The sequence below is a fragment of the Bos indicus genome, chromosome 15 (genome assembly GCF_029378745.1).
Source record: "Bos indicus isolate NIAB-ARS_2022 breed Sahiwal x Tharparkar chromosome 15, NIAB-ARS_B.indTharparkar_mat_pri_1.0, whole genome shotgun sequence".
NCBI lineage: Eukaryota > Metazoa > Chordata > Mammalia > Artiodactyla > Bovidae > Bos > Bos indicus.
In genome coordinates, this window is record NC_091774.1 from 36,441,734 (window position 1) to 36,465,296 (window position 23,563).

The window sequence follows — 23,563 nt, forward strand, 5'->3', positions numbered from 1 at the left end:
ATTGGGAAAAAAATCTCTTGGGAAGTCACATGTGCTGAATTTAATGCTTTGTTTAAAATCAAGGTACTATCCCCAAACTCCATTAGCCTTCCTCAAGGCTTTACTCTTTTAACCCAGCGTCAGGAGACATTATTTTTTCCTAGGTTCTTTTTACTGTTATTTTGCCCAATGCCATACCATTTATAGGAGAAGGCAATGGCACCCCACTCCAGTACTCTTGCCTGGAAAATCCCATGGATGTAGGAGCCTGGAAGGGTGCAGTCTATGGGGTCGCTGAGGGTCGGACACGACTGAGCGACTTCACTTTCACTTTTCACTTTCCTGCATTGGAGAAGGAAATGGCAACCCACTCCAGTGTTCTTGCCTGGAGAATCCCAGGGACGGGGGAGCCTGATGGGCTGCCGTCCATGGGGTCGCACAGAGTTGGACACAACTGAAGTGACTTAGCAGCTTAGCAGCATACCATTTATACTGACATAATCTTGAGGTTTGCTGATGTCCTTTATGATCGATAGCTTATTCTGCCTGTGTTATTTTTGTGTTAAATACAAAAAAGGAATGACATATTTGCATAAATGGTATATATTTTATTTGCTGGCCACAAAGTAACAAAGGCCTAATTTTTTTTATGGTGAAGAGATAAAGATTTTACCTGAACAGTTAGGAAGTTAATGTATAAGTCCAGCCTCTCAAACATTAAAATGTACTTTCTATTAGGTATGGGAGGCTCACTTCATATATTATTTCTCATCTGCTGAAATGTAAGTAATAAAAAATTGAGCATGCATCTTGGATATCTTTGGCATATAATGCCTGACACAGATAGTATATAAAGAGTCTCATTCTTTTTACATTGTGAACATGACGACTGCCAAAGTATTCTAGCATGCATTATTTATAACTTTCAAAAGCTTTTAATTTTAGTAATGCTATGTATTAAAAAGGTGTAGGATATTAAAAATAGCTTGTATTAATAGGATATATTCATCTAAATTTTTTTGGATGCCTTTGAACTAATTGGTATAGAAGCAGTGTGTATTTTTCTGGTATATTTCATATCCTTCCTCTGTGTAAAACGCTTCTAACGAACATATTTACTTGTAGGATTTCTTTCCATGTTTTAAGGCCCACTCCTATAGTCTTCTCTGATTTCACTTCATTTGTACTCCCAGTATTTTGCATTTCTCTTTTTGTACTTTTTTATAATTTGTCTTTTTTAGTAATTTCTGTGGATACTCCTTAGTTTCTAATCAAAAGTGGTTTTTGGAGGGCAGTGATATCAAGTCAAATTCATCTTAAATAACTTACATGACTACATAGTACCTACTATTCAATAAGCACTCATTATATACTTATTGAGTTAATTAAAAATTGCAAAAATCCACACTCTCAATCCTTTTAATAAATTACCTAATATGTGTTGCTTTTCTTAAATTTAGCTTCTCTTATATATGTTGATTGCTTTTACTGCTTCTATGCTATCCTGGGAGTTACAGAAGAAGTAATTTCTTGAATTAGCAAACGAGTTGAATAAAACATTAAAAAATGTGAAGTTATTTATTGTGGGGGGGCCCTGAGAAAAAATTGGTGCATGTAATGTTGGGGCAGGAAAAGAACTGACATGTCACCCTCACCATTACTGCTCATATTTCTTCTATTCACCTTTGGAGTGGGGACTGTGCTTGGTTATTCTTTTTTTGTATCATCTCCAGCACAATAATTTGCTCACAGTCAGTGATCTGAACATATGCATAAAATGAATATTGCCTTTGATGCTTCAGCTACTCTTTGCCCTTTCATTCTCTCCCGACTTTATGTGCATTTATACTTAACTTCCATTTTCTCATGTAAAAATCCTTCTTTCACAAAAGTATTTGATGATAACATTCAAGATACAAATGAACAATAAGAGTTTCAGTTCAGTTGCTCAGTTGTGTCCGACTCTTGGCGACCCCATGAATCACAGCACACCAGGCCTCCATGTCCATCACCAATTCCCAGATTTTACCCAAACTCATGTCCATCGAGTCGGTGATGCCATCCAGCTATCTTATCCTGTCATCCCCTTCTCCTCCTGCCCCCAATCCCTTCCAGCATCAGGATCTTTTCCAATGAGTCAACTCTTCCCATGAGGTGGCCAAAGTATTGGAGTTTCAGCTTCAGCATCATTCCTTCCAAAGAACACCCAGGGCTGATCTCCTATAGGATGGACTGGTTGGATCTCCTTGCAGTCCAAGGGACTCTCAAGAGTCTTCTCCAACACCACAGTTCAAAAGCATCAATTCTTTGGCACCCAGCTTTCTTCAGTGTCCAACTCTCACATCCATATAGGGCCACAGGAAAAACCATAGCCTTGACTAGACAGACCTTATTTGGCAAAGTAATGTCTCTGCTTTTGAATATGCTATCTAGGTTGGTCATAACTTTCCTTCCAAGGAGTAAACGTCTTTTAATTTCATAGGAGCAATCACCATCTGTAGTGATTTTGGAGCCCAAAAAATAAAGTCTGACAGTGTTTCCACTGTTTCCCCTTCTATTTGACATGAAGTAATGGGACCAGATTCCATGATCTTTGTTTTCTGAATGTTGAGCTTTAAGCCAACTTTCTCACTCTCCTCTTTTACTTTCAGCAAGAGGCTTTTTAGTTCCTCTTCACTTTCTGCCATAAGGGTGGTGTCATCTGCACATCTGAGGTTATTGATATTTCTCCCATCAATCTTGATTCCAGCTTGTGCTTCTTCCAGCCCAGCGTTTCTCATTATGTACTCTGCATTTAAGTTAAATAAGCAGGGTGACAATATACAGCCTTGACGCACTCTTTTTCCTATTTGGAACCAATCTGTTGTTCCCTGTCCAGTTCTAACTATTGCTTCCTAACCTGCATACAGATTTCTCAAGAGGCCGGTCAGGTGGTCTGGTATTCCCATCTCTTTAAGAATTTTCCACAGTTTATTGTGATCCACACAGTCAAAGGTTTTGGCGTAGTCAATAAAGAAGAAGTAGATGTTTTTTTTCTGGAACTCTCTTGCTTTTTCGATGATCCATTGGATGTTGGCAATTTGATCTCTGGTTCCTCTGCCTTTTCTAAAACCAGATTGACCATCTGGAAGTTCATGGTTCACATATTGCTGAAGCCTGGCTTGGAGAATTTTGAGCATTACTTAACTAGCATGTGAGATGAGTGCAATTGTGCTGTAGTTTGAGCATTCTTTGGCGTTGCCTTTCTTTGGCATTAGAATGAAAACTGACCTTTTCCAGTCCTGTGGCCACTGCTGAGTTTTCCAAATTTGCTGGCATATTGAGTGCAACACTTTCACAACATCATCTTTCAGGATTGAAATAGCTCCACTGGAATTCCATCACCTCCACTAGCTTTGTTAGTAGTGATGCTTTCTAAGGTCCACTTGACTTCACATTCCAGGATGTCTGGCTCTAAGTGAGTGATCACACCATTGTGATATCTTGGTCATGAAGATCTTTTTTGTACAGTTCTGTGTGTTCTTGCCACCTCTTCTTAATATCTTCTGCTTCTGTTAGGTCCATACCATTTCTGTCCTTTATCGAGCCCATCTTTGCATGAAATGTTCCCTTGGTATCTCTAATTTTCTTGAAGAGATCTCTAGTCTTTCCCATTCTATTGTGTTCCTCTATTTCTTTGCATTGATCGCTGAGGAAGGCTTTCTTATCTCTCTTTGCTATTCTTTGGAACTCTGCATTCAGATGCTTATATCTTTCCTTTTCTCCTTTGCTTTTCACTTCTCTTCTTTTCACAGCTATTTGTAAGGCCTCTTCAGACAGCCATTTTGCTTTCTTTGCATTTCTTTTCCAGGGGGATGGTCTTGATCCCTGTCTCCTGTACAATGTCACGAACCTCTGTCCATAGTTCATAGGCACTCTATCTATCAGATCTAGTCCCTTAAATCCCTCACTTCCACTGTATAATCATAAGGGATTTGATTTAGGTCATACCTGAATGGTCTAGTGGTTTTCCCTACTTTCTTCAATTTCAGTCTGAATTTGGCAATAAGGAGTTCATGATCTGAGCCACAGTCAGCTCCCGGTCTTGTTTTTGCTGACTGTATAGAGCTTTTCCATCTTTGGCCACAAAGAATATAATCAGTGTGATTTCAGTGTTGACCATCTGGTGATGTCCATGTGTAGAGTCTTTCTTGTGTTGTTGGAAGAGGGTGTTTGCTATGACCAGTGCGTTCTCTTGGCAAAACTCTATTAGCCTTTGCCCTGCTTCATTCCATCCTCCAAGGCCAAGTTTCCCTGTTACTCCAGGTGTTTCTTGACTTCCTACTTTTGCATTCCATTTCCCTATAATGAAAAGGACATCTTTTTTGGGTGTTAGTTCTAAAAGGTCTTGTAGATCTTCGTAGAACCTTTCAACTTCAGTTTTTCAGCATTACTGGTTGGGGCATAGACTTGGATTATTGTGATATTGAATGGTTTGTCTTGGAAATAAACAGAGATCATTCTGTTGTTTTTGAGATTGCATCCAAGTACTGCATTTTGGACTCTTTTGTTGACCATGATGGCTACTCCATTTCTTCTAAGGGATTCCTGCCCCCAGTAGTAGATATAATGGTCATCTGAGTTAAATTCACCCATTCCAGTCCATTTTAGTTCGCTGAATCCTCGATTGTTGACGTTCACTCTTGCCATCTCCTGTTTGAGCACTTTCAATTTGCCTTGATTCATGGACCTAACATTCCAGGTCCCTATGCATATTGCTCTTTATGTTTAATATATTATTCTTTTGTGGCGTATGCATTTAAAAATGTAGACATATTTTCAAATAAAAATTAAGATGAATGAGTTAAGTTATATGGGAGCTACATTCAAAATAAAGTTGTTGGTTTGCTTGACCTCATAAAGAAATATGTTTATACCTGGGCTCCAAAGCAGTGTTTGTAGTTCTCAGGGACCCATGAATGAAATTTCTAGAAACAGTAGCTGAAGATAGGCCTCTATAAATCTTTGCAAGTATTCTAAGAATTTAAACCTAACAATGCTAAGGATTGAAAGAGTACTTTGGGATAGCTCCCTCTGAAGTAAGGGAATGGAACTAAAATTATCAAAAGAAAAATTTTTTGTTCTCATTTGTGTTAAGAATGGCTAGTGTCATAATTTTTGTTCATCTTTGGGACTGCTAAAAGCAACTCAAAGAAATCTTTGCAACTACTATTGCCTGAAGAGCTTGCAGTTGTTTTTTCCCCCTCTGAAGTTACCTCACTGTAATAATTATTGGAAAAAGAAACTCATAACTAACAGGTTATTTACTATATTCCCTGTCTAGCATTTTCCCTGGAAAAAGCACACTTATTTTCTTTTGGGGAACAACTTTCTTTCATTTTTAGTAAATGTGATTGAGGTAATGCTATTTACCTTCCCAAGTCATGGGGAGTGGGCATTTCATATTCATGGCCACACGATTTGTTCAGAAATAAGCATGTCATCCAAGCCACGCCAATGGGACTTAATCTGGGATCTTTTCTGGTATTACTGGGAAAAGACCATAGTCATTTTACTGTGATTGTTAACCTGGAATTTCTGCTAGCCATGTTTGCCCTTGAAGCAGGAGAACCTGCCTGAGAGAAGAGGAGAGACCAACTCCTAATTACATCACTTTAGCACAGGATCCACTGTGTCAGAAGCCAAGACTTTCAGTTATGTTGATTCAATAAATTATTTTTTGATATAACTACTTTGAGTTGGGTTTTTATCACTTAAAACTACAAGTGTTCTAACACGCAATCAGAATTGCACAACTGACGCACGACTCATAAGGTGGATGTATACATGTGATTTGGTGAAATATTTTTATACCAATTGACTCATCTCAATGTGTAATTTATTTATTCCATGAGTGTGAATGAGTATGGGGGATATGATGAAAGTCATTACAGTTTAAATAAGAATAGTTTCTACTATAGTAATTTTAGTATAGCCAAAAAAGAAAGTGCAAGTGAAGTGATATAGCTTGATAAGTTCCAGATTTTAAGTTTATTTTGTTTTGAAAATAGAACAAGTTTATGAATTTTTTTATAGGTTAAAAAAGCAATTTTCCTTTTTTCTAAATAAAAGTAGTTGAAATTTTTATTAACTTGTCTATTGCAGTTAGATTCACAACTTGGGCAGGAAATGGAGAAAGTACTTTATTTACCTATGCTCTGAAGAAATATCCTCTGTTTGGTACATTTTCATATGTTATTCTTATTCATTAATATATAATTCTACTTAAGATAAACTTTAATGGATTCACTTCAAGTTAGAGATCTTCTCACCAGTTTGGAAATTACAAAACAGAGATGGATATCACAGTACAAGTTTTACTGTTTTCGTAGAAAAAAATAATCTAAATTTGAAAGAAACTTTACTCTCCAAATACAGTTTTACAAATTCTACTTGACTTTGGTAAATTGCATTTAAATGGGTAGTGTTTTAAATTTATATTTAATACATAACCTTTTAGAAGGTTTCCATTTTATTTGTCTTTCACATTGTTTGAAATATCTATGTAAAGAGTAGGTTGATATTTGACCATCTCTCTTAAAAACATGCTGGACCATTTTATGGTATGACATTGTTGCTTAGAAAAATTTAAAAAGAAACATTAAAATAAGATTCTTTGTCTTCTTTCTCTCCTTCCTGCCATTTAAGGATTCATAATTGCAATCAATTTGGTCTTTTTACTTGGCAAACCTTAAGTGCCAAGGTCAGAGTTGGCACTGATTTCTCTCTAATTCTTATAGATTGCACATGTGTTCCTCAGATTAAAAGGCCTCAGCTCTTAGTCTCTTGGGTATTGATATTCTCATTAGGAAATTATCATGTTCAGAAGTTAAGGTGCTAACTAGTTCACAAGAGTAAGGTCTTCATTAGAACTATTTTGAGAACAAGTCAATGTTGTGAAGTCTTAACCTTTAAGAGTTCTTGCAGACAATAGCACGTTTGGTATGGCAGGCACACTTGGTTGCATGAGTGGATTTCTGAGGTAGTGGATTTTGAAGTTTTATTATCTATCATTCTGAAGGATTTCTCTTTTCCTCTAATGACCTCCATCTTTGCAGCCCACATTAAATAAAATTTAAAATGAATAAAATTTCTGGGAAAAGCCTGTTTCTAGTATCCATTCCTTTCGTCTTACTATAACCTTTCTATGTGGTGATCTTGCTCTCTTTTGTCACTCACTGTCTATTTATTTCCCCTACCCAAACCTACTCACAGGATAGTATACTGTAGTGGTCACATGTGAGTGAGTGAGCAAAGTCGCTCAGTCGTGTCCAACTCTTTGCAACCCCATGGATGGTAGCCTACCAGGCTCTGCAATCCATGAGATTTTCCAGGTAAGAATACTGGAGTGGGCTGCCATTTCCTTCTCCAGGGGATCTTCCCAACCCAGGGATCGAACCTGGGTCTCCTGCATTGCAGACAGACGCTTTACTGTCTGAGCCACTAGGGAAGCCCAATACACTTTCATTGTTGTTATTATTTGGTTAAATTTAAAAATCACATTTATATTAAAACAATAGAAAAAAGTATGGTTTCACATTGTTGTTCAGTCGCTCAATAGAATTTTTCTTCTTTAATCTGTGAACATGTATTCTTGGCAGATTTTCTGCACCATCTAGGATTATTAGGATTAAAACATATTTATTCTTGAAAGATTTTCATTTATACTATAAGATTAGTTATTATTTAATAGATTTTTGCATTTGTGTTCATAAATGAGATATTTTTAATTTTCCCTTTTTATAATGTCTTCATTTTGGAATCAAGGATATCCTGACTTTATAAAATGAGTTGGAAGTCATATACATCTTAGTGTGAAAAGAACTCATAGTATTACCTCTACTAGAGACATTTAAGTTTAAACTCTAAGTAGGAGGAAAAATATTTTATCCTTAAAATATTTTGAAACATCAACCTAAGATAGCTGCTTTTTGGTGGAGAGGGTTGTGAATTTGTGGGGGAATTTGGGGATAGAGAAAACGTTGATGAAGCATGGAAGTTGCCTGTATAGTCTGTGTCATAGCAGTGCATTTACTTTGGTGTTTATCTCTGAATATTTTTGGCAGACCTGTGGGGTGATCAATGGGATAAGAGGAGAGCAGGTTGATGACATTGATTAGGGAATATATTATCAGAGAATGCTTACCTGAACATTGAAAAAGTCTCCCAAACCAAAGGTGGAACTGAACATGACTGAAATTTAAATACATTCCACTTAGTCTATTTATGTCCTTCAGTTCAGTTCAGTTCAGTCGCTCAGTCGTGTCTGACTCTGCGACCCCATGAATTGCAGCATGCCAGGCCTCCCTGTCCATCACCAACTCCCACAGTTCACTCAAACTCACGTCCATCGAGTCGGTGATGCCATCCAGCCATCTCATCCTCTGTCGTCCCCTTCTCCTCTTGCCCCCAATCCCTCCCAGCATCAGAGTCTTTTCCAATGAGTCAACTCTTTGCATGAGGTGGCCAAAGTACTGGAGTTTCAGCTTTAGCATCATTCCTTCCAAAGAAATCCCAGGGCTGATTCTTAGTGCCCTTTAATAGGCAAAGTGATAGAGCTTCTCTTTCAGGCCCCACAATTAGCCCATTGGTTGCATTAAGCTGTTTATGACATCTTTCTTCCTCCAAGTTTCTCCTTGGAGTTAATTTTAGTCAGATTTTTATCTCTGTAAAAAAGTCTGAAAAGTTAGGTGTGGCTCCACATATAATTCGATCTAGGTTTCATCTCATTTTATCCTATGAAAACAATTCAACACAAATGTTAAAAACTCCCAAGTTTGGGCTTTCTGAATATCTGGTATGACTACTGATGCAGTTTCTTACAAAAGAGGTGCTTACTTTCTTCTGTCCTTATCTATTCTTCTAAATGTATCACAATTTAATTAAACAGAGAGCTTTTGAGCACTTACTGTATACCAGGTACTAGATATTCAAAGATTATGTTCTTAAGGAGTTCAAGCTTTCCTTTTTCATCCTTGTTTTCTAGGGCTCTTTCCTTTTCTGATATTGAGTTGCTTTTGTTTTTTTCTTTTTGCCTTTCTGTCAAAACAAAGAGACTTTAAAAGGAACTTTTGAGTTAAACTCAAGCTGCTTCTATTGAGAAGAATTAGTACAGCTCTCTGAACTTGGGCCTATTGTTTATTTAGAACCCAGTGTTAATGAGGGCACAATGCTTGTCTTGATTCTTATATGGACCCTATTAGCTTTGCTCTGTTCCATGGCCTTGGATCACTGCTATAATGATTAATACTTGCTGAAGACCAGGTGAGAAGATTTGGTTGATCAAAACATTAGAAAACCAGTGCAAACTGCATTCTTGCCAGGTATCATCCTTGTTTATAAAGACAAATGATAATTGAGGGCATCACTTTTAAACAAAATTATTACTGAAATGAGTTGTACAGGAATGTGGAAAAACAAAAGGGGATTAAAGGGCATTTTATTATGCTATTTTTTTTTTTCTGTTCTTCATTAATTGTGTAATTCTTAGGCTAGTTTTCTCCATGTCATTTAGTTTCCTTTTTAATATCTTTGGATCCAAGATTGAGCTCTGCGGGCCTTTCTTTTCTTGTTCTTTAGGTGTTAGCGCCAGCGTCGGCAGCACTCATTGTCAGTGCTGGCTCGATTGAAGGAATGGCTGAAGGCTCCTTTTGGAGACCCATTTCACTGGTTATTTTAATTGCTCACAGGGATAATTGTTGAGTGATACTATATAGGATAGTATCTCCTTTGCCACAGGGGTTAGGAATTCTGCCCAGTAATCACTCCTTCTCCTAATGGACAAGTGTTTCTGCGTGGAAAGACTGGTAACTGGGTCTAGGTATCTCCCTAGAACTATGTGTAAGGCCCCTGCCATATTAACTATGGGAAATTTATGTAGCCACCACGAATACTTCATTGATTTTTTGCTTCATACGGCCAGAAATAGAGAATTTGTAGAATTTAAAATTAGTTTCTTAATCATATCCTAGGACATACTCTGTCATATAGCCCTGTGAGAGCAAAGATTTTCTTTGCTTTCCTTTTTCACAGTCAGAGAAATTAGAAAAATAATAGGGATATGAGTGCTAAAGGGTCTGGCTTCAGGACATTTTTTTTTTTTTAAAGCACTGCTATTGTGGCTGTGTCTGCTGTGCTGAAGGACTCTGATATACTGTATGCTGATATTCTGTGAAGTGGAACATTTATGCTTTCTGACAGGTAGTGAAGAAAATTCTGGGTCCAGCATCCACTAGATATTTCCTCAGACTTAGCTGCTTCTCTGGATGGAAGTGAGGCTTCTGAGACAGAGGTTTGTAGTTTTGAAACTTTTTATCAAAGAATAACTGAGTCATCACAAGTTGGTAAGCAAAAATAAATGGTGAAGGTCATATTTTAGAATTAACTTTTTAATTTTTAAGTTGAAAATCAATGGGTATAAGTGAGGTGAGGTTGTTAATTGTTTTAAAATGTTTATGTCACTTATTGAAATAAAAATATCAGTTTTGAGTAGCCATCTAGACTAAATTAGTTAAAAAGGAACAAAGCAGGAACTTCTACTTAAGAATTTTGGGAATCATCAAAATGACCTGGACTTCTTTGCTAAGATAGATTGTCTTAAAGGCCCCAATTCTTCTTAATCCTTCTTTGTATCTGTGACCTTTGCCATGAGACTCTAGAGTGCCCTTTCTACTCTGGATAGGGCATTCTGTCTCACCTCTTGCTTCTGGGATCCATCACTTAACTTGCTTTGGCCGATGTCATGTTAGTAAATGTGATGCAAGTAGAGGTTTGCAAAAAGCACTTGTGCATTTCTATTTACACTCTTGTCCTTGTCTGTCCACAAGAAAGGAGAAAGCCTGGGCCAATATGCTGAAGGATGAGATATATAGAGTGGAGTCACAATACTCTAGTTGTCCTATCAAAGGCCATTCTAGGCCAGCCAAAAGCCAGCCAACTGTAAGACATGTTGGTGAGCTCAGTTAAAGCCAGAAGAAATATCCAGCTAGTCCTCAAACACATGAACTAAACAATGCTTTTATCAAGCCTCTGAGTTTCGGGGTGGTTTGAACCTGCAACATTCGTGTGGCTATAGAGAAGTGAAACAACCTCAGGTGGTTTTAGAGACTCAACTGACCAAATGTCACAGATGATCCTGAGATTCTTCTTCTTGTTGCTCTAAAAACAATATATGTTTCATGTTGATTTCAAGAAATTAGTAGATCCAGCCACTCAGTGATACTTGGGTAAGATTTGATTTAAGGTGGAATATGTTTTCTTGGCAGGTTGATTTTTGGAACTCTGGAAATAACCCCTCCTCCAAGAATATTTTGTTGTTTAGTTGCTAAGTCATGTCTGACTCTTTGTGACCCCATGAACTGTCACCTGCCAGTCTCCTCTGTCCCTGGCATTTCCCAGACAAGAATACTGGAATGGATTGCCATTTCCTTCTCCAGGGGATCATTCCAACCCAGTAATAGAATCTGTGTCTCCTGCTTGGCAGGTGGATTTTTTTTTTTTTTTTTTTTTAACCACTGAGCCACCTGGGAAGCCCCACCTAATGTATATATTCAGCTAATTTTTGTTAGACTTACAGAGGCACAGAATCATTCAGTCCATAAAGAAAGACCAGGCAGAAAATGAACGTAGTACAAGTAATTGAGTTAAGTTCATATGATAAGAAACACAAATGCCAATATATCCTTTTTCCAGAGCAAATTTTGACTACAGAGAAGGGTGGTGGTGGGTGGAGTAAGTAAAACAGGGGAAGTGTGAGGCTAGGAAAAGGAAAACTGGATTTACTTTGGATCATTTAGAGACAGTGTAGTATCAAAGTAAATGTAATTGAAGACTGAGCTTTAAAACCTTAACTCCCATTGTTATACTCTGTAAGTGCAATATATTAGAGTAGGGGAAAGATCTGAGGAAAAGAGCAAAGAGATAGTGTTGTTAGGGGCATGGTAGTTTAATTTTTTGTGCTTTGAAATCAAAAGACTATTGTCTTTTCTATTTTCAGACTCTTTATATAGTATTGCTATTTCATTCACTTTCTTTTGTGGTAGAAATAAGTCTGCTTTTTAGTGAATATATAAAAAGTAGCTGACTGAGAATCAGAGGCGCCTGGACCAAGGCAGGGTGTTACTGAACACATCTTAACAGTTATGGCCCTGCATTCATCTGGACCTGTACTCAGAGAAGGGGTGCTGCTGCATGGGGGATCTGTACTTGGTTAATTCATCATATTACTTGGAAAGGTCCTTATTATTTTGCACAGCAGTGTGGTCACCTGGCGGTAGGTCATTAGCATTTTAGTCTTCTTTTCTGCACAACAATGTACAACATGCTAATTAGAGGATTCTGAAAGCTAAGTAACCTGTTTTAAAATCAGACATTTTAATTTGCAGCTTTAATGGCTGTTTTTATAATAACTGGCTTTATTGGGGGTAAAAGCACTTCTCCTGTTCCACTAGCAAGGCAGAGTATAACAGAAGCTGACAAAATTAAAAACCTCATAATGCGACCTTTGCCTGGGATAAAAGGCTGTTTCATAACAATTTCCTTTTGTTCTTTGTTTAAGCCATTACTCTAAAAGGAGCCTCCGATTAATCTAAGTAAATGCATCATTACAGTACTAATCCATGTCCTTCTGTCAGTGTCTGTTTTAATTAAATAAGAAATGCTAGCAGAAAGATATCACGCACAAAGCTGTGATTGGAGAAAGCAGCACTGGTTGATCAGGGAAAGATTAAAAAGGGCTTTACTGTTTTGTCCATTTGCATAGCTCCAGATGCCACAGTGTTTCAGGTTGAAAGAAAACTTACAAAAGAGTTTAACACATTTCACTCTTATAGATTTAAAATAATGGGATTTACCAATGAAATTCTAATCATCCAATTTATCACATGTTAGACATTCCAAAGCAAGGAGCAGAACAGCTTGGGGTGTGTCTTTTAAACCTTTTATGAAGTGTTGTATTGTATCTGTGAAAACATACCTGCCCAATTTGCATGTGTTTCTTCTTATTTTGGGTGACATTGATGGTAAAACCTGATTGTGGATATATAGAATGTGATTTTCCCCCTCTTTTTATAGTATCTTGCAACTTCTAACCTATGCTTTTTTTTTTAATGGTTTTCTGTTGATAATATGTTAGGAATTTGGGTACTTAATTGGCTGTTAACAATGAAAAGTAAGTTTAATAAACTCTTACAAAATGCATGTATCTAGTTATTATTGCTACACTGAAATGCAGAAACTCTCCTTAGCAGTAGAGTTGCAGAATTCCCGTGGTGAGGGCTTTCTTCATATACGGTCCATTATTTGATGTAATGAAAAGAGAAAGTGTGCAACAGTGAGATTGTTAATTAATTTAGCCTAACAAGATGAAGATAAATGAAGCAAAGAACAGATTGAATGAAGAAAGAGATCTTATTTACAATCTAATACATTTTTATATAAATGCAGATCTCACCTGTTAAAAAAACAAACAGACCCCATCTCAAATCCCTACTCACAAAAAAGTATACTCCCTCCCACCACAATTCAACCCTAAAATCCTGACCTGACTTTATAGAAAACATGTACCGTGACTCCCATTTCGAAGACACTTTTACAGTGTGTAAACAGCGCTTTTCTACTGCTATGAATTTTACACTAGTTAACCTTTAACTTCAGTATTTTTTTTTCCTTGCTGTAGAACTGGGATGACCATAAGAATAATTATCCAGAAACCTTCGTATTTCTTCTTCTCCATGTTATCTATCCCGAGACACCTTGGCACGGTTATTTAATAATCATTTTATTTTAATGCCTTTTTTTTTTTTTTTTTTTTCACCAAAGGAAAGAAGCCCAAAAGTGAGGGGGGAAAAGGAGCTGTGAGCCTTTTTACGTGTGCTTGAATCTGTAGCGATTGTGCTGAATTCCTAAATTAGCATTATTTTTAAGTCTTTCTTCAGAGATTAATGAGCTTTACCCAGTATTTGACCTTTTATCATTCTTGCTTTCTGCTCAGAAGTACTTCCTTCCTTCCTACAGTAGCTAGAAAAGACCGTCTCTTATCTTATGTTACTGTAGGCGGTGGTAACAGGGCTCTCTACAAATGGTGTTATTACGGTCACTATGTCTTTATCTCAGGGGTCACGAACAAATCCATGCAACTGCTTCTAAGGATTTCAATAAATAGGACTTTTTATCCAGACAATCGCCTTTTATGTTACTTTTAAACAAAACTACTAGTCCATCAAGAGTTTCAAAAGAAAACAATTCTACAGAGTGCCGGTATGGCCGCACAGACCAATCATCATGGCACCCTTTCTCCAGTCCTTTATTTTTCAAGTCCACAACAATAGGTTGTTGATTCAATGGACAAGACCAGAACAATTAAGTTCTCTGTTTAGCAGCAGTGCAGCATTTTAATGCCCTTCTCTAATAATGGTCTCATTATTGTTATTCTAAGACTGGGCCTCAGGAGGAGGAATATTTGCTGGAGGTACGTCATTATTTTGCAAATTTCGATTAGCTCATCATGTTGTCTGTAGTGTGAAAATCGTAGCTAATTAGGGCAGCCAGTTAGACTACCAGCTTTTGAGCTTATGAGTTAAAAGGTAGCATACTTGATAGGCCAGTGATGTGAAAAAGGTGGTAAAAAGGAGGATTAGAGCAGTTGCCTTAGTAACTCCAACTTCCATCTGTGAGGGAACAATGGACTTGTGTTTCTCCCCCACCTTGGTGTAAAAATTGGTTTTGTTTTGAAAGGACAGGGTTCTTTTTATGACAATCTGGAATTCAGCCCAACTGAGTGTAGTTTTAGTTGTTAGGAGAGACCATTGGGGATAGGAAAGATGAAAGGTCATGGTGAGCTTCAAGGACATGAAAGGTTGTTGTCTCATGTAACAATGGTAGATTGTTTTTTTTTTTTTCCCTAATATTTCTAGCCAGCCCCTAAGTCAGGTGATGGAACAAATACCTACAGTTTAGTCAGGTGAAACAGGAAAGGGAGGGGGAAGGAAAGGAGAAAAATGGGGTAAGAAAGAGTTCGTACTTTGTTTTTAAAAGGGGGGGAGGGGTAACTTCAATTTGCTTTTATTAAACGAAGTGATATTTCTCTGTCACTGTCTCTGAGATTCCAGTGTGCTTTGGATGATTTGCCTCTGTGGGCCATCACATCTCTGGGAAGCTCTCCAATGTGTTAGAAAATGTGATTTAAGCTTTCTTCCTGCACTCCCAAGAGGACTAGTGATGCGATACTTAACAATAAATTTAGTTGTTGTAGCTTTCTCACATTATTGGTGTTCTTAAAAGGTTTTCCTTCAAAATGCACACTGAATAAAATGAATGATAAATATGAAAGAATTTGTTTCACCACTCTACAGGGTTTTATCATAAATTCTATGACTTTCATCACAGAAAGTTTACAGGAAACTGTTTAGATGTTGCTGCAATAGCAACACAATTTTTTCTCTCTGTTCATAAGAAAATGCCACAATTTTAAGAGCTATTTGAGGTTTTGTATTAAGAGGAGGTGATAAGGATTGAATATGGTGCTATTTCTTTAAAAGCCTGAAAACCAAATCACTCTCTCTGGATTTAAAATGCCTTTATTACAGCAAAATAAGTGTCTTCTGTTTCTCTTTCATATCAGTATTAAAACATTTGATATGTGTGCTTATATGGGAGCTCCTGTTTGTGTATGTATGTGTGTGTGTGTGTGTGTGTGTGTGTGTGTGTAGAATCAGAAAGAGTATGGGAATATTAAGTTTTTAAGCAGAAAGATCATCTTTTGATGATCAGAGGAACCTTCATATTTCTCCCTCTCTATTGTCCCCAAACAACCCTTGTGTAATTGAAGCTGGACTTGGTCCAGGGGGCTAGGGAGATTTTCAGATTCTTTGAATCCCAGGTCTTTGTTTTTTTACTTTTTCTAGCCAACTGTCTTTATTGCTGTAGCTTTTCTTTTTCTGAGAAGCTGCGTTCATTTAATTTATTGTAAATACTTCATAGACTTGAAATAATAGCATCATGAAATTGTGGCATTTAAGGGCTTTTGAGATCATCTAGTTCAATTCTTGTATTTGCAAAATAAGAAAAGTGAGAGCAGAATGTTGAAATGACTTGCCCAAGATAACTCAACTAGCTGAGGTAGACAAATAGATGCCATTTGCTATACTATTTAAATATTAAAAACTTGAAATCAAAGGAAGAATGGAGAAACATTATAGGAACATACTGCACTTTCCTTGTCTGTTAGTGGTTGAGGGAAATTGAAATAAGGCTAACATCAGGGGATGATGGTGGTGAGGTTACAATTCAGATCACATTTTTCTTCTGTAACTTTTAAAGCTCCATTGTAAATAAATGAAACTTGTTTTTCCTGACAGCCACCACCCCCTAAAGAAAACCCCAGTATAAGTGGGGAGAGATGTACCCTAAAGCTCTAGCATAGCGTTCAGAAACTGTGAACGTTCTTGATCCAAGCACTGTGTGAAATACTTTATACACATTATTATAATTTAGACTTTAAACACTTTTTCTTTCCAGAGTGGCAAATTAGTTAACTGTTCTGTTTTTTAGTTTTTGGAGCTATAGAAAGGAACCTGATATTATTCAACTGTATTAGATGTTGTGAGACATAAGTGAGTAAATGATTGAAAAATGCAGTATACATTTGAAATTATATGAGTGAAAATTTGTGCTTTTTCTGACCAGATATCCTGAGGCAAATATAAACCATAATATTTAGATCAGTGTATATGTTGTATTTTATTTTTGGAACAGATTAGAATATGTTCAGAAAACTTGGACTATAAAAACTTAAAGGATAAAATAAAATAACCTGTTATTTCATCTTATTATTTCATAATTAAAAATATACTCCCTAGTAACATTTTGGTATATTTCATTTCAGTCTTTTATCTATGTGTGTATGAGAAGAAAGGACATGTGTAGCTTCTTTACTGTCCTCTCTTTGATGCCCAGAACAGTATGTGGCTCAGAGTAGGTACTTGAAAAATAGTTGTTGGGGAAGGTAAAAAAAAAAAAAGCAAAATAGCATCATACTGTATATACATTTTTGTAATTAAAAAATAATTTAATTGGATTTTGCCATGTCTTCCAAAATGTGATTTTTTCATGACCATATCATATACCATGGTTGTACCACAGTTTGTTTTACCATTAAATTATTGATCTCCAACTTTTCACTATTATAATGTGGAAGTTAATTTATAAGGATGTCTTTCATTTATTATTCAAATGGTAAAATTTTTAAATTGATGATTAAAAATCCTTTAGGATCATGCTGCTGCTGCTAAGTCGCTTCAGTCGTGTCCAACTCTATGCGACCCCATAGACGGCAGCCCATCAGGCTCTCCTGTCCCTGGGATTCTCCAGGCAAGAACACTGGAGTGGGGTTGCCATTTCCTTCTCCAATGCATGAAAGAGAAAAGTGAAAGTGAAGTCGCTCAGTCGTGTCCAACTCCTAGCGACCCCATGGACTGCAACCTACCAGGCTCCTCTGTCAGTGGGATTTTCCAGGCAAGAGTACTGGAGTGGGGTGCCATTTAGGATCATAGAGCCCCACCAAACCCCATCATTTCTTTCAAGTCCTAGGTTAGATGTTATCTTCTCTTTCCAGGTCAACCTTGACCACCTTGTTTTAAAATTGTAGCCCTCCAAACATTTAGCTCCCTAAGCATGTCTGTGTTTTTAAATAGCCTTTATCAACTTTTAACATACAATATAATTTGTACATCTGTTGAATTTTCCATTTCCCCCTTATATTTCCTAGAATATAAGCTCTAGGCAGTGGAGAATTTTTTGCTATTTCTGTCAGTTATATTCCCCAGTGTCTTGAACAGTATCCAGAACATAGTAGATGCTCAACAATATTTGTTGAATGCATTTATTGAAACTTAAAAAGATGGAAACATCTATTTTTAAAGTCAAGAATCAATCTCTTTTTTTTCACATGGGCAACTCTCATCAACTAATCTGTGCACTACTGGCCAAGGAATTCTGTTTGCTCAATGTTCAATTGTACACATTTTCCAGTTAAATTAAATCATAGCACTTGGCTGAATCTTGGATAGGCCGTACTGGATACAGTCTAAATGTCTTGCAACAAATGTTTTCAGCTCTTGCCACTTGAAGTCACTCTGAACTCCAGCTTTAAGGAGATAGTTCTGGATGAGAAATGTCACCAGTGTTACTCCAAATGATCCTTTTCCTTGTTTAGAAGTCCTTTTGGTAAGACTTCTAAGGTTTGGGTCTGATGTGAGTAAATTCAGGTTAACCTGATTACTTTTATTTTGGGATGATTTTACCTTATTCTGTTTCTGATATTGGTCCTTTTCTTGAAATTTCTTAGGGAAGACATTTTGCAAACTCCTGTTTACTTCTTTCTGTCTATATGGTTTATGTGTGCCGTGTGTACTGAGTCGCTCAGTCGTGTCCGACTCTTGCGACCCCATAGACTAGCCCACCAGGCTTCTCTGTCCATGGGATTATCCAGGCAAGAATACTGGAGTGGGTTGCCATGCCTTCCTCCAGGGAATCTTCCTGACCCAGGGATTGAACCAGGTCTCCTGCATTGCAGTCAGACTCTTTACCAACTGAGCTACAAGGGAAGGTATTTTTATTTAAAAATAGTGTAAAACAAACAAAAGAAAAATCATCATTAATGTCCTTTGTGGAAAAGTGTTAATTATATCTTTATATACTAGCAATTTATATAGCTATAATAATCCCTTACCTTTAGTGTTTATAGTTTTAAAACTCTTTAGTAAATATGATCTTAATTATCAGAATAATCTTAGATGCACAGGGCATGTTTATTATACCCATTTAGGGACCATTGCACAGAAAAGTTTGGATACTTAATCTAAAACATAAATTTAGGAAGTGATAGAGAGATCACTAGAATCCAAGTCTTCTGAGTTCTACTAGTCCAGGACTGTTTCTCTTTTAGTCATTTTACCTTCTCTCCAGGTTAAATAATCATCATTTTATTGATGTTTCTTAATAGATCCCATGAGAATAAAAACAAATTATTAGAATTACACTTTTTTCCACTTTATTTTACCTTGTTTACTATTCCGATTCTCAAGGACTTTTCTTTAGTTTTCTATGGTTCTTCTTTTTCCATAGTCATTATATTTTCCTTTATTCTAACTATTAACATGGGCTTTTGTAGCAATTGTAAAGCCACTGACTTCCATGCGTGTCTTTTTGTCTTTTAGCGAGTTGTTCATTTCACATCTCTAGATAAGACTAAGCATATTCCGTTGATCATAATAGGTATCGAGCAAACTCATAGGGGTCCATTGAGATGCAAACAGCCTTGGGAGAAAGTTAGTATAGTAGACAGTGCATTAGGTAAAAGATTGGACAATGAACACTATCAAGTGGAGTTCATGGATATAGAAGAGAGGTACGAAACACAAGATTAAAGTGTTTCATGAAACAGATAAAGCAAGAAAAATCTGAGGCAAGTGGTAAGAGATTTAGGCAGCTAGGCTATAGACATCAAGTGGAGTTAAAGGACAGATTCCTTTAACTTTAATTCCAGTTTCTGAGTAGTCTGCAAGTAGAGGGTTACCAAGTTCACAGAAGGGTCATGGTCTTAGATGGACTAGTGCACTCAGGTATAGTAAAACAAGTAGAATCTAGTATTGGAATGAAAGCAAAAAATCAGAGTCGAACTAGCAGCAAGTGATTAATTTCATTCTGAGTTCCAAGAGATTGGGTTGGAGTCTCTTTCGAATGAGGTCAGAAATGGTCCTAGAGCAGTGGTTCTCAAATTTTTAATATATGTGAGAATCACCTGGGGTGCTTTGGATTTCTGAAGCAGGGCCCAGGTGTATGTATCTTTAACAAGAGCCCCAGATTTTTTTCTGTTGCAGGTATCTACTGATCACATTTGTAGAAAATTGGCATAAAGCCTGAGATGGTACTTACAGTAGGTTAAGGGACCCAGTAATCACAAATCTTGAGAGAGGAAGCATTTAGATGTTGAAAGTCAGACCTTTCTACTAAGAGAAAAATGTATCTGTTTTTCTCAGAGCTGATTTGTATTTGTCTACATGTAAGAAGGCAGAAAACTTGGGCTGATATGTACTCGACTGATACGTATGTATTGTAAGCCTATTATGTTTTTCTGCTTATGTATATTGTGTATGTTACTTGTTTATGACCTGAGTGCTTCTGTAATATCCAACATAAAGATTTATACCTTTTAGTGTAAAAAAAGTAAGGCTGACTGTTCTTTTGTACCTAATCTAAACTGTCTCTCATTTTTACTTTCAATTTGTTATCTGCATAATTGAATTTCCTCTTTTCTTTCCCGGGTCATAAATTGATTAGCATGAGTTGGGCAGACTGCTGTAATGCTAAGGGTTAACCAGAAGAGAATTACAAATGAACTATCTAGAAAGTTGATTATTAATCCAGCTAGAGAAGAAATATCCTTTTACTTAGCAAGAATGAGTATCTGAAGAGCTGATAATATTGTTCAGGCAGTGAGGTGGAATGGCAGAGCTTGGTAAGTAAAACAAAACTTGGGATTAATCTTTTATATCAGTTTTAAAAAATTCCTAGAATGTTGGTATATTTAAATAGTTGAATCTAATATGAATTTATAAGCTGCTGGAACAAATCTAAAAAGTTCCAAATGTGTTTGTTAATGAGATCCCCACATAGACTATCAGTATAAGTTAACTGAAAAGTATTTACATAAGTAGATAAATATATTTAATTTTGAATATTTATAAAAATAGGTGATTAGATTTGTGATTAAGAACAAGGAAGTGGGCATGGAGGAATGATTGCTATAACAATATAAGTCCACACCTCATACCGAAGAATATTGAGTGACAACAGTTGTTGTTTTCTCACAAGATCAAGTTCTGGATTCTTAGATATGAAAGTGAAAATATAATTTAAAATATAATATTTGCATAAAGATTCAGTGAGATATTTTTCAGACTTACAGGTGACAAAAATTGTCATAAGTTCTCTTATTTTCTGGGTCCTACTACTCATTTCACCCTGCTGTTTAATATAAGGACCTTTCTAAAGACAGCTTTTATTGTATTTGTGAATCAGAAGGGAAGAGAAATGAGAGGATCTGTGCTATTTGTACAAAGAAAATTAAGTGAAAAGATATGATTTTAATAATGTTCTTCCTTCGAAGACTGCTCCTCCTGTTGTAGAAGAAATTTTGATGTCAACATTCAATTCTATAAGATTGAATTTTCTCATAAATTACTTGATATTACAAAAATGAACCTTTTAAACATAGTATGGACCATACCGAATATTACTGCAGCTTTATGCAGTATTAAATCATTCCAATGTAGTATTGTACTTAGAAGTTAGTAAACTTATTAAAATTGTGCACCAGCAAATGAAGAATTTGAACCTTTCCTTTAAAAGTATTTTTTTAGTGGCAGTAAAAAGGCCTTGACATTTCATTATTTAACATTCACATAAGCACAGAAAAAATGTTTTTAAAAAGCTGTAAGTATTAAAAGTATGTGTTATATGTGTACATGTGTTGTGAATACATCGAGTATATATGCATTCAAAATACCAGAGCACCATTTGGACATATACACTCAGCTTTTTTTTTTTTTTTTAATGTTCTAATGTTGTGACTCATATTTAAAACTGAGAATATTAACCATAGTAAGTGAAATAATAAGGACAATAGTTAAAATTTATTGAGCTCTTGTGCGCTAAATACTGTGTTAAATGTCTTATCTCATTTAATCCGCATATTATTTCTGTGGTTGTTGGAAATCTACAAGGATTGTAGGGTATCCTACAACAAAGAGTAAGGTAATTGAAGAGCCTTTTACATCGTATGCTAAACGTCTAGAAAATAAAGGCCGACGGAACAAATTGTATAAGAGAGCAGATCCTTAAATTCTGTGTGCTTGTCTTTCTCAAAATTGAGAAGATTTAATATGAGCCTGGGAAAGAAAAATAGAAGGAGATTAGTCAGTGATTCTTAGCAATCATTAATTCTTAAACATCTTTTATTATGAAAATTTTAGTTGTTCAAAAATGTATAAATAAGTTAAAATACTGTATATTTATAAGAAATGAAACATTACTAATACAGTCCAAATCTTCTGTGAATTCTTTCCCAATTTTTTGTCTTCCTCTCTTTATGCTAGAGGTAACCATTTTTTTGAATTTGCTATTTGTCATTCTCATGCTTTATATTTATACTTAAATTTCATATTCATTATGTATATGGAGGAAGACTCCACTTAATCATTCTTTGAGATTTAGGATAGACCTTTTCTTGGCTTCCTGTTACACTTTAATTAAAACCAAAATCCTTAACACAATATGCAAAGCTCCGGCCCCATATAATGTGACCCTTGCATTAATGTGACCCAGCCGTAGCTCTTGCCTTTTTCCTAATGACTCTCTTTGATTCAGCTGGTATCCTGATCTACACTCTCCAAGTTTTTTCCTGTTCTAAGGTCTTCCTATTACGCTATCCTCTCAAATGGAATATTCTTCTCCCCACTATTCTTCAGAATGATTCCTACTCATTCTTCAGCTCTATGTTTAAATGTCATTTCCTCAGAGAAACCTTCCCTCATCCTTCCAATTCAAATCTTGTTTGCCTGCAAAGATCTCACTGCAAACACATTAATAATAGCAGATATTGCAATTTTAAATTATGTATTTATTTGTGTGATTTTTGCTTAATGTTTGTCCTTCACCCTGGATTCAATTATTTTATTCTCACATTTCCCCTTATACTTATAAACATGGTTTTTTACATTACAGGCATTCATAGATATTTGTTGTTATCAATGAGAGGAATGTAGTGAATGAAGAAGAAGAAAGGGAGATTGAGAAAGAAAACTACATATAAATGAAGTCTGTGGGTTAGTTGATATACCCTGTTAAGGTTAAATTATGCAACTTGAATCTAGTTTAAGATTAGGGTGAGAGACGTGGCGGGGACCTTGTTTGTTTCTTAAATCTAGTTGTAGAATGTATCTATTATCCACTGTTGCTTCTTGTTTTTCAGTGCAATCTTTGACTTTTGTGTTCTCATTTTTGGGATTCTGCATTCCTGAACTGAGCTTTCAAGTTGTAAACTTATAGAGCAGCCCCAGCATTTATAAAACTAGTGTGGAGACGCTATAGTGGGCTCTAAGAATCTTGAAAAATTTCTGACACACAGATGAGGAAATACATATGGTACTTTTGCATAAGAAAGCCGTCAGGCCACTTATAAGACTTTTCAGGTGCATGACTATAACTAAAATATTCATAGTAGTGACACTTGCTGTTATAATGGTAGGCAGTTTGATTTTTTAAGGGGATTATAGAAAAGATTATAAAAAAGGAGTAAAGAAAATGAAATCAGTCTGAAAGGAGGACAAAGGTTTTCAAAATATCAGAATATACTTATGTTGTACTCTGTAAATCTTTGCTGGCATTTGTAATTAAAATCCAAGGCCAAAAGATGGTGCTGAAATTTTTTTTTGGGGGGGGTTGTTGATATGGGAAAAGGAGACAAAAAAGGGGATAAAAAAGAGAA

General features: G+C 36.1%; 1 protein-coding gene across 33 annotated transcripts in view; it reads left to right on the forward strand.

Annotated features, from left to right (window-relative positions):
- The window catches only part of SOX6 (SRY-box transcription factor 6), a 720,388-nt gene that overhangs the window by 218,233 nt on the left and 478,592 nt on the right, over positions 1-23,563 (forward strand). For 3 of the 33 annotated variants that reach the window (XM_070803603.1, XM_070803619.1, XM_070803626.1), the window contains exon 1: positions 17,374-20,121. The exons of 15 other annotated variants lie outside the window; for them this stretch is intronic. In XM_070803603.1, coding sequence (XP_070659704.1) covers positions 20,036-20,121 — 86 coding nt within the window. In that variant the 5' untranslated portion in view covers positions 17,374-20,035. 15 more of the 33 variants (XM_070803620.1, XM_070803598.1, XM_070803602.1 and 12 more) reach the window with 12 other exon arrangements.